General features: G+C 49.2%; 1 protein-coding gene across 2 annotated transcripts in view; it reads right to left on the reverse strand.

Annotated features, from left to right (window-relative positions):
- Positions 1-3,312: 3,312 nt before the first annotated feature.
- SNX30 (sorting nexin family member 30) overlaps positions 3,313-11,960 on the reverse strand; it is a 107,391-nt gene continuing 98,743 nt past the window's right edge. The window contains exons 9-10 of one of the 2 annotated variants that reach the window (XR_003211505.2): positions 6,971-9,170; positions 3,313-6,780 (exon numbers count right to left, since the gene is read on the reverse strand). Coding sequence is in view for 1 of the 2 variants with exons in the window: in XM_025888314.2 (XP_025744099.1) it covers positions 9,111-9,170 (60 nt within the window). In the remaining variant the exon portion in view is untranslated. Of the gene's footprint in view, positions 9,171-11,960 lie in introns of both variants that reach the window. The other variant, XM_025888314.2, reaches the window with a different exon arrangement.

Below are 11,960 nucleotides of genomic sequence, written 5' to 3' on the forward strand. Positions count from 1 at the left end.
TGTGTGTGAATCATTCTTCTCTGGCCAGACTCCCTCTATAACTCCAGGCATGGCATTCTTTTTTTTTTTTTTTAAGATTTTTATTTATTTATTTGAGAGAGAGAGAATGAGAGATAGAGAGCACGAGAGGGAAGAGGGTCAGAGGGAGAAGCAGACTCCTCGCCGAGCAGGGAGCCCGATGCGGGACTCGATCCCGGGACTCCAGGATCATGACCTGAGCCGAAGGCAGTCGCTTAACCACCTGAGCCACCCAGGCGCCCCAGGCATGGCGTTCTTAAACTGGGGTAAAACTTAAAAGCTACAGAATGCATTTAAAGCTCCAACGATTTGGGCTCAGGGAGTCTGCATCTCTGATCCCTTGCAGGGAAGAAACTAAACTTTCTGGCATGTCTCCCGAGGTCCCAGAACCAGGCTAGGTGCTAAGATATGGCAAGAATGTGACGGCTCCTGCCAGGACAGCATGTGCCCTCTGGCAGGTGCAGAAGACAGATCAGCCAGCAACAGTGCATCCTATGATACATGCTAACATAAGGGAGCAAATAACCCAGATTTAGGAAAGCAGGGAAGGCTTCTCAGAAGTGGCAAATTCAATATAAGGGGGGGGGGGGGGAGGGAGGGGCAGGTATCAACGGGACACAGTCAAGACACGAGACTGGGGCGGTAAGGAGGAAACACACACAAATAGAGGCTTAAAGAAAAAGGTTTCTCTTTAATGGGGCAAGCTGGTAGAAATTTTCAGGCAGGGGCACAGAACGCACTCTTGCATCCCTGAGAATGAACTGGGGGGTCGGGGGGTGGGGAGGAGCAGAAGGAGCAAGCACTACTTGCAGAAAGGAGGCAAGAGCAGAGATGCAGTAATCCAGGTGACGGACGATGGAGGACTGATGCTGGAGAAGGAGCTACAAGGATCGAGAAAAGTAGAGGGACTTAGAGAAATCCTTGGGAGCTAGTGGTCAGTGGGAGCCAGGGACAGATGAACTGCAGAGGGTGAGGCAGATGGAGGCAAGAATGCTCAGATTCGGGGTTCAGGCAACTAGGAAGAAGGCAGAGCCTCTCACTGAGACAGGCAATGTGGATGGAGGAGGGGGCACGGGAGGAGGAGTTCAAGGCCACGCTCTCACCTCTGTGAACTCTCACAGTTACGCTCCTTCTGGACTCCTTGCCTGCTGTCCCAGCCCCTGATCGGCTCCCCAACCTGGATGAATCTTATTGTTGGCTGCTCCATTCCCTGTTCCTGAAAAGCTGGCTTGCAACATCCGAAACATTTCCTTACTTGCCCACGCTCGCCCTTGCCATGAGCTTGGGGGTTTTAAGCGGAGCTGGGCTCTCGAAGCCCCAGCAGTGGCTCCTTTTCAACCCCGCCCGTCACCAAGACAGCAGTTTTTGGACACTTGCCCCAGGTCACCAATTCTTCTAAAGGACGGTCTAACCCCTTTGATGTTCTCAAAGTGTCGTTTCTGGATCAGCAGCATCAACACCCCTGAGGAACCTGTTAGAGATGCAAATTCTTAGGCTCTATCCAAATCAAATTCTAGAGGTAGGGCCCAACAACCTGTGTTTTTCACAAGCTCGCAAGCTTTAAAACAATGTTTTCATCTTTGGGCCTTTTTCTCCTTAAGGACTTCCCCCTCACCCCCCTCCTGCTCTCCCTGCACCCTTAATTCCTGAGGCCCAGAAAGCCCTGCCCTTTGTACTCTCCCCAAGGAACCTAGCCTACTCCAGGGACGCCAGAACTCTCTTTCCAACAACTGGTCGACACCTCCACCTAGATTTCCTCAAACAAAAATCCAAACCAAATTCTTCTCCCTCTCCACCATCTAAGCTTACTCCAACCTTTATATTTTTATCCTGTTTTTACAGGTCAGTGAATGGCGTCACCTCCCAGCTCCCAGGCTGGAAACCTCCACGTCATCTGAGCCCTTCCCCTCATCACAGAAATCTCTTAAATCCATCTCTTTTCCTGTCACCTCTTGCCATGACTTTTATGATCTAGTTCCATCTATTCCCTGGGGCTTCAGTCTGACCACAGTCCTCCAGCATACACTCTCCAGCACCTTCTTAAAGCAGTTACAAGAAATACATCCCCCCCCACCTTTAATTTTCAATTGACAAAGCAAACGGGAAGGACTGTTATGGGAATACTTGATATTTAAGTTGGCCATATTTATACAAGTAATAGAAGAGTCTTCCATAAGAGCTAATACATAGTAAGTGCTAGCACTCAGGTGCTCTGTAGACTTTATTGCTAGTCCTGTTGGCAACCCTTCTGGGAAAGCAGGTCTTCATTTCTAAGATCAAAATACTTAAGTTCAGAGGGATGGGACTTCCCTAAAGCCACAGAACTAGCAGGTAGGAAAGCTGAGATCCGATCCCAAATCTCTCTTATCCCACCTTGCTGCTTCATTTTGTATGACTATAGTCTTATATTAGTGATGTCTACTGTCAGTTCAAGTCCATTTCTGGTGGATTGCAGTCATCAGGTATAAGCTAGACTGAGCATTCTGATCTCTCTTCGAAACACACTCTAACACTCTAATTAAACACAGACATTTCTTCTTGCCTTACAGATTTAAAAACAAACAAACAAACAAACAAAAAAACATCATGGCAGGGGTGCCTAGGTGGCTCAGTTGATTAAACATGTGACTCTTGATTTTGGCTCCGGTCATGATCTCAGGGTCATGGGATCGAGCCAGCCCTGCCAACCTGCCTGCCAATCACGATGGTTACATACAGATACTAGGTAGTTTCTTCATCTCCTCAGATTGGTGCCAACTTGTAAGACGCAGGAGAAGGTAAACTGAGGACAAGTCTACAGAGACGTGAAGAATTAAAATAGTTCAGTTATATATTTTTCCTGTTGCTCTGTATATCCTGATTCCTGCAGGCACACGCATCTCTGTGGAGAAAACAAGAAAACACAATACAAGGCACGCACGTTTTCTTGCCGTATGGAGTGGCGCAAATGACAACGGGACTCAAGGTAAAGAAAGCATATTTCATAGGTTTATTGGTCCATTAAGTTAATTGAGGAAAAGAAACCTTTTAAATTTACAAGCTAATAGTTTATCAAGCAATACAAATTCTTTTGTTTACCTCAAAATGTAATACTTCATTTCATAGTAAACAATGGACAGAATTTTTTATACACAGATATATGAAAAAAAGTGGACAAAAACCTCATGCCAGCATCAAAAAAGCAACAAAAACTTTTTTTCTTTTTATAATCTCTGGGTTCCATAACAAAGGAAAAAAAAAAGGTGACATTCTTTTTAAAGTTTGGTAGCTTCATGAAACAGAGACTTTGACCTGTAAATAAATCACTTTCTCATCTACACACCTTCTTGAGCACTTTTTTTTTTTCACAGCTTTTGATTTGGCTTATTGGCAGCATGGAGAGAAGAGAAACACATTTACACGGAGGACTTTATCAATACCTCGGGGTGGGGGGGTTCTGTTAAAATTTTAAATGTAAAGAATGATTTCTAAAAATAAGAAATACAGTCCATCCTTTGGACATGACGTAAGGAAAAGTTCTGAATCTCTTTTTCAACAGTTAAAATACAAGTTAGAAAGTTTGCTGGCAGTTTACTGTATGGGAAGATATCAGACGGACATCCTCTCTCAATGCATTCCCAACACACAGACATCAAGGGGGTCGGCACACAGACGTACAATGGACAGGGCATCTACCGGACAGGACCAAAACCTCAGGAGCGTCCCGGTGAACCGTGCTGACTGTGAAGAGCTGCTGGTTTGTGGCTCCACGAAAGCCCAGCTGACCCAGGTGTCCTTTGATCATACCAATTCACATTTTGTCTGCAACCTCCTTTCCCCTGTTTCCACACTGGGGCAAAGGCCATCCCCCTTCTGTCCTTCCAGTACCATTGTGACTGCAGGGCTGGTCTGAGACTGTGAACCACCTGTCGAGCGGGGGTGTTGACGGGTATCACCTGCTCCGACCTGGCCCTCGGGGAGCCCAGGATCACCCGGTGAGGGGGGTGGTGCAGCCAAGGGAGGTGCGCGTGTAATACTCAGTCACTGGCATTAATAGGGAAAGCTCTGCGAAAATGGACTAAAGTATGTGAGGCAACACAGTAGGTTTTAGGTTTTTGGCATTTCAGCCTGTGGAGAATTTCTATCTGAAATATGCTGATCTGAGGCCCGCGCCCTCTCCCCTGCCTGTTCCCCGGTTATCTTTTTTAAAGCTGTTCTGTAGAATCGGGGTAAACCATTAATATTGTCATAATCTAGAGTTCTTTGTATCTCTGCGATTTGTCGATGCCAACACCATATATCCTCTACAATCAAGAGTGTGCCGAAAGGCACTGAGTTAATCTTTCACACTTTAAAACAAACAAACAAACAAACAAACAAAAGCCGTTTAGTGGTCCCTGTGTTTCCTTACATTATCAAAAATATCATTTGGCAATAGCAACACTTAGCTTTCTCCTCCCAAAAGGCAGCCCTAATTATGAACCCCACATTCTTGTTTCTTTAAGAGGGCTGAGGATGGGCTATGTTAGACCTCTAGTATTAAGTTGAACAACCAGTTACAGGTCTAAAAATTCCTTCTATCCAGAATCTAAAACAGATTAGGCAGATAAGGCAGATTAATAGGCGTTGACCATTCTCAAAAAGTAGAGTTAGGCTTTCAACAGTCTGTAGCATTTTTAAAAAGTCTGGGTTTGTTGATTTTCAAGTGCTAACTAGACAGAGTGTTTCTACATGACTCAAATACCTTATTGGTATTGTTAAAGTTATTTTTTCCAAAGCACTTATCTGCAGGCTATCTAGAGTAGTAAAAACGACTGTTTTTTTGCTGCCCCACAGAACAGGTTAGACAGCCATGCCCAGAATGCATTCCAAACACATCTGATTAACGAACAACAGTCAAAGTCCCTGCGACAAAGGTCCCTCCTCCACTTTTTCTAATGCAGACAACCCTCGGCATGCTCTCATCCGGGCAACTGTAGGGAGACCAGCCATCCTTAAAAACAGAAAGCTAACCACCTATTGGGCGGACTGATGAAAAAATCAGGTTTCTGGTTTATTCGCTAAATCAAAAAACCATGAGGGAGCGGAGAACAACTCCGACACACCCAGCTCCATAGGTCCGTCGGGTGCAGGGGAGGACACTTTTCTCAACTCTACTGACAAATGCCACCTGCCACCTGAATGGAGAAAACGTAAGAGGGCCTGTCCGATCTGTTACCATCTTGAGGACTCTGGAAAGCGAGAAGGCAAACCCAAATTCCCAAAATGTTTTGTAAGCGGGGATCACCAAAGCCAGATTTACTCCAGCCTTACAGGAAGACTGCTCAGTTTCCACGGGCCTTTTGAGTAGGTATCTGGGAAGGCGGGGAGCAGCCTTGCCGAGCCCGGCCCTGACCACAGGCGCTCCTTGGGGAAGCCAGAGGAGAATCCAGTTCTAACCCATCCCGAGACCCACACAGACGAGGCCAACACAGACCTGGGGGTGGTGGTGGATCTGACTCTCCTGCCCTCTCTCAGGAAAGAGTCTAAAGAAGGACTACTCTCAGTCCAATGAATGGTGTCAGAACCAAGCCAGGGACCCGGGATTTCAGTGCCATGGACGGCAGAGCCCAGGCCCTCGGCCTCTGGGTGTGTCCTGGGCTGATACCTGCCATCCCAGGAGAGAAACTCCACTTGCAAATGCCCACCCAGCCACCATGCCCTCCCTCCTCTAAAGCAGGACTTCCTGCCATTTCAACACAAAGGTGGCCTCACAAGAGCATTTAAATCCCTCGTGTGGATGGTGACTGACAAAACATTTAATTCCACAACATGCAGCACGCACTCCAGGTGCGGGTGAAATTTGGCACGAAGACAAACTTCCGTTACATTCACCATGATCCCCGGAGTCATATCTGTTATTGTTATTCACCTAAAGACAGGTGTCTGGCGAGTTCAACGAGCAGCACAGTGAAATACGAGCCCGTCCTCTCCATAATTGCACTTAATCTGAGGTCACCGGGAATCATTATTAAGTCTTATTAAAGGATAAAACCCAAGCCCAAACCTGGCTGTGTAACGTGTTTCCTCCTCGTTCGGGAAGAACAGTAAGTAGTTCTCTGCTTTGGGCAGAGGAGCCTAGAATCTTCCCTTGTGGGTCCAGCACATGAGAAGAGCAGTGTCCATATCTGCCACGAAGCACAACTGCCCCCTTCAACACCTGCATCTCTAACATCTGCTCAGTGTCTAAGAATTCTCTCTTCTGCCTCAGACTGGATTTTTAACCTGGGTGAATGAACCTTTCACTTCCCACACCCAAGGGACAGTGGACAGAGACCACTCTCCATTCCACGGCCACGTGCTCAAGACGCAAAACCTGTCCAAGTCTGTCTGCCTGAGGTCAAGCGTGTCCTCAAGCAGTAGCCCCCTGGACATAAATAGGAGAGAGGAGGCAGTGAGCTCAGCCCCATGACTTTGGAGCCAAGAAGGATGGGGCGAGGAAGCCTCTTACGAGGCAGTCTTTGGCACGGAAGTCAACAAGTCACTTCTCACAGGGAATCACCTTTGTGCCCACCGAAAGGAAGGGGCAGATGCCCGGGGCTGTGGAGCCTTGGGGGCTGAGGGAGCCTCCCTCACGGCCTACCGTGCATTCTGTCTGGGCCAGCCTCCTCACCTCATCGGACGCCCGCCTGAAGAGGAAGGGGCGAGGGTCCCTTCTCGGAGAAAGTGCATCTCTCCAGGGAAGTCTGTAACGTGCGCTGGTTCTCCCAGCACTGCTGTCAATGCTCCTGCTCTCCTTAGTGTCTTAAAGCACAGAAACATCACATGGGGCACAAAGAGAGAAAGATAAACCCCGAGATGCCAGATTCCCCTCTGAGCCCATCTTCTGCCTCCAATAATGTATGGAATGACTGCGTCCCCTCACTCCCTTCCCGTGTGTCCCAGTGAGGGACCCGATGACTTTTTTGAAGGGTTGCCTTCTTTCCCAACTAACCTTTACACAGGAATGCTCCCAGGCACTGGCAACTAGCAGCAGGCGAGGTTCTGGTCTTCCTGTAACTCTTTCCACAGTTCTTTCCAAGCACTCGTTATACTGGACGACATTTTTAAAGCACATATTCCACAAAGCAAGGCTTTGCGCGTTCCTGCTGATGAGCACTTGCTGCTAAGGTCAGTCTAGTGCCTTCCACGAAATATCGATAGAGGGCCATCGACCCACTATTAGATACACAACCCTGTTCTACCAGCAAACTGTCAGGTCGGACCCAGACGTCCGGACCCGCACCAACGGGATGGCGCAGAGGTAGCATGAAACACGGACTCGCCATTCAGGGTAGCTGGACTGTCCTTACCCTTCTGCTTCGAGGGATCATTTCTAATTGTGCCAAGATGAAAATCCTGAGCTGCAGGATCTTGGAATGGCATGAGTGGGTCTGACGGTGCAGGCAAGTACCAAATGATAACAAAACTTCTAATTTAAACTGTGACTTATTCAAACACGATGAAACAGAACCAAGCGGTTCTGTGCTCTTCTACCGCTGTGCCACTGACATCACAGCGGCGGCCGCCCGGGGTCAGCGCCGCAGGTGGACGCGGGATGGAGCGATTTCGACTCGCCGCGCGGTGCCCCGTTTCTGCGGGTTAACTTGTGTCTGCGCCTGCGTCTCGGCACAGCTAGCTTCACTACAAACAGACTACCGCCTCTTTGAGGCTCGGCTTTATCATTTCGGAGGGGATGAGCCACAGATGGAAGGACACAACGTGACCTAGGTAGCTTCATTTCAGGAGGAAACAAAATGAGTTGGAAGACAGATCCTCTTTTGTCTGCTTTGCGCTGATTTGCAAAGCAAGCAAACCTGGTCATGGTTCGAAGTGAAGACTGGAGACGCAGCTGGTGGTCCCCAGGGGTTTGGCTGCAAACGGAGGAGATCCTAGCTTATCTAGAAGCAAAGACGTTCTCTGTTACACTTGTCATCTCCGAGGCCCATCCGGTTACTGACTTCTCTTCCTGACCGGGGAATTATCAAGGGTTAAAGCACTTCATGTAGAACATTCATGTTGAGTTTACAAAATCTCAACTGGGTCACGACAGCGTTAACAGCCTCTCAGCAAAAGTTTGCCCAAACATTCAGTGGACGTGGCAGGAAAACATTAAATGAGGAATTTGGGGTGAGGTAAAGGCAAACTGCACAGGGCAGGCGTGGGGTTGGGGCCTGGTGTGTGTCCACCAAGCCCAGCAACTGGGGAGCTACTCTGACTTCCAGACAACACGGATTCCCCACAACAGGACTAATCTCTACTCTGACGGCATTTCACAAAGGCAAGAGGAAACATTGAAGTACTTCACAGAGAAAAATGCACCTTCCCCCCACCTCCCATTTTACAAGTTTCCAGTCTGCTGCATTCTAGTGTCAGAAACAAGTTTGGGGAGCACTGCCCCCCTCGGCTTCCCGAGGTATCACGTGAGGACAAGGACACTGGCTCACTCGCTCTAGCACAGATGCATACAGACGCTGAAATAAATGGTCCTGAATGAACCAGAAGCCACAAGACAGCTGTCGCTCATCACAAGCAGGGGGTGGGCCGCACGCACAGCTACAGGCCACCGTACGTTATTTAAGGGCTTTCCACGGAGGTACCAACACCTCCTTCTAGGCTGAGACAAGTCACTGCCCCACGGAGGTCCGTTCCGCAGTCACCACGTGTCCACGGACAACAGGGGGCTGCCTCCTGTCCATGCCTTCCTCATGTCCTTGAAAAGCAAGACCCGGGCTCTCTTCCACCACAGGCAACTCTGCGGTTCCCCCAAACAGGAAACCGTAATGAGATGTCAGAATGTCAGCTGGGTCGTCTCGTCCCTCGGCTGCAAATCTTCTTAGTGTTCCATTTCGTAGGCTCCTTCGCGCCACGGAGGTATGCTGTTTCGCGGAGAGATGATGATAGCCTCGTGGACTCCACCGAGGAATAGAAACTAATGGAAAACCACCGGTGGGCAGACGAAGGGGGTGAGGGGCGGGCAGGGAAAGAAATACACAAAGGAGAGATGCTTCTCAGTGCCGTCTCTCTGCACGACAGGGGCGTACCGGTACGCCATGCCCTGTGTAGGCAGAAGAGTCTCTGTCCCAAGAGGGGACTTACTTGGCCTCTTGTTTCTCCTGCAGTAGTGGAATGATCGACTCCCACGCCATGAGGCACTGAAATGACAACACACACACACGCACAGTTATCAACATCAGATTTCAGGATCAGGCACTTCATTCTCCTCTGATCCAGCCTCTCACTGTTAATCTCTCCATCTTATATACTGGCTAAGTAATGTATGTACGTCACGTCCAACGTCTACATGTATTATCCATCACTATTAGAAACTGGGGAGGTGGCAGGTGTTTGATTACATCATCCCCATCTCTACCAAAGATAGCAGGATCTCAGCAAGGCCTACAGAGCACTGTCCCTGGAGCTCATAGCTGGTGAGTGGAAATGTAGTCACTGGAAGACATTCTTTTTCTTCAAAAAGCAGAAAAGGTAAGAGGCTGCAAGCCTTCCATGGGGCCCGACGTCCCCAGCCAGGTTGAAGACATTGCTCCAGGTGGTGGGTAGGACTTGCTGAGGATGCAAATCATATTGGCATGGCCCAGCCACTTGACTCAGAGGGGGCTCTGAAACCCCGCTCTTCTTTACTGACCTCAGTTTTGGTTGTATGGGCCACTCTTGGATCTCCCAAAAGGGAAAATGGGGGAGGGGGGACTCTATTTATTGAGTTTCACTGGGCCCAAACACCACGATGTATTTTACATTCACTATTGCTAGTCCTCACAATTCTATGAAGTGGAATTATTACTTACTACACACACTTCACAGATGGAGAAAACGAGACCCAGAGAGGTTATATAACTTGCCTAAGACACGTAACTAGTAAGTGGCCAAATTCTTCCCTCTACACCAATCCCCTTTCATTCCAGATCCTTGTGAAGGGCCAGTGTCTGTATGCACTGAACTTAAAGACTCCAGGAGCACCCGACTTAGTGAAACGATCCTCCCTTTGAGACATCTCTTTCATGAAGGGCAGGCCAGAAGAACCACACAAGACCTTCCTTAGAAGCAGCTCGGGGTGAAGCAGGACTTTGTGCTGAGTCATCTGGGGAGGAGCTCTGAGCAGGTAGGAGAAGAGAGGCATTCTTCGGTCCAGCTGGGGAGCAGTGTGGCGAAATTGCTCCACGCTTCCTTCCTTAGTGACTCTGAGGTTAGAGAAGAAACTAGACTCGGACCCTGCCCTTCATAAGGAAGGCTGGGGAGCTTCCAGGAACTTGCTTGCAGCGAGAGAACCCCATGCAGGGTCCATGGCACGTGGGCCCTGCTCTCTCCCTAGGCCATCATCTTAGATCTAGAAAGGCCCTTCTATGTCAGCGATGGGGAACCAAGGCCACACCAGATTTCTTTCCAGTCTTCAAATGCTCAAACTTCTTCCCACCCCAGGGCCCTTGCATATGTTGTTCCCTTGGCCTGGGATACTTGTTCTCCAAGTCTTTGTCTCTGAGACCCAGGTTAAATGTTATTTCCTCAGATCGGCCTCTCCTGCCCACTCCACTTGCCTTCTTCCATCCCTGATCTGAACTGTGCCTCCAGTATTTCGTTCCAAGCTTTCCTGTGCTTTCCCTGTAGAGCACGTATCTTACTCTGAAGTGACAGGATTTCTGGATTAGTGCATATCTTCCACTGCACGGAGGGCTCCTTGATGGCAGGGGTCCTGCTGTTTCATTTAGCAACCTATCCCAAGTCCCTGGTGCACGGCAGGGACACAGCAGACAATGTTAAATGTGTGTGGCAGCCAAGAGGAGGGCCCCACGACAGCGCCCCTACTTGTGCTATCTGGGAAGATACAAGCCCCGAGTTTGAGTCCTGGGGCCGGGGCCTCGGAAGTGCTGGCATTAATCACGAGGCGGTGTGATGGACACATCTGATCAGGTCGGCTTCTTTGTAGCGGGAGGGCTGTCGCACAGCAGAGGCACGGGGAGGGGATCAGGGAAGGTAGTACCACTTCCTGAGGATCTACCATGTGCCAGTATGTTCTAGGGACTCGGGGATGCACCGTTTGACTGTGTCTTCACAATCCTCAATGAAGAAGGATCAGTCCCATTTTACAGGGGAAGAGGCAGACACAGAGAGGCACCCTGCCTAAGGCACAGCCAGTTCACACGGAGTGACCTTTCTATCTGTGGGCAGTCGGGACTGGCCCCAGAGATGCACGTCCCCCGCCCACCACACCGACAGTGTGCATGAGTGGGAATTTTCAGACTTGTGGCCCCAGCAGAACTGAGTCTGACCCTAGTTCAGTCACTCAAGCTGTGTAACCTTGGGCAGTCTTAAAACCTTACTGTGCCTCTGTTTCTTCAGCTTTACGTGGAGAACCATAAAACCTACTTCACATTGTTACGCTGGGGGTTAAATTTAAGGAGGTGACATATGCACAGCATCCAGCTCTGTGCTGGCAGCCACGGCAGGGGCTCTATAAAAACGGTCCTGGGGGACGGAGGACGGCACCTTCCCTCTCTCCCTCTCAATCAGCTCTTCCGAAGGCCTGGCCAGTAAGGGCTATTCCGTGACTGTTCTCCTTAGCCCTCCTCCAAAGAAAGATGTAGACACGCTGCCTCCGAACAGCAGAAGCCTTCAGAAGATATGGATTCTTCTAGTCTGGGATGAGGGTGCGTTTCTAGAACTGCAGCGGGAATAGCCGAGTTAATGCTTGTCTCACTTGGTTTCACGTCTACAGGTACTTTGTGGAATTGTGACTGGGCCATGCTTCATCTCTAACTTTAAGCTTCCAAGGAATATTAGGATTTCTCAGCAGCAGAAATGATCTGGGTTTAGCTATGCCAAGAGCAAACCCTGAGTGAGAGACTTTGCTGGAGCTTGATGAGCACCCTAAGTGGGTCTGTGGTGTGTGTGTGTGTGTGTGTGTGTGTGTGTGTGTGTGTGTGTGTGTG

The sequence above is a fragment of the Callorhinus ursinus genome, unplaced genomic scaffold (assembly GCF_003265705.2).
Source record: "Callorhinus ursinus isolate GAN/ISIS: 27379988/994484 unplaced genomic scaffold, GSC_fseal_2.0 scaffold24, whole genome shotgun sequence".
Lineage (NCBI taxonomy): Eukaryota > Metazoa > Chordata > Mammalia > Carnivora > Otariidae > Callorhinus > Callorhinus ursinus.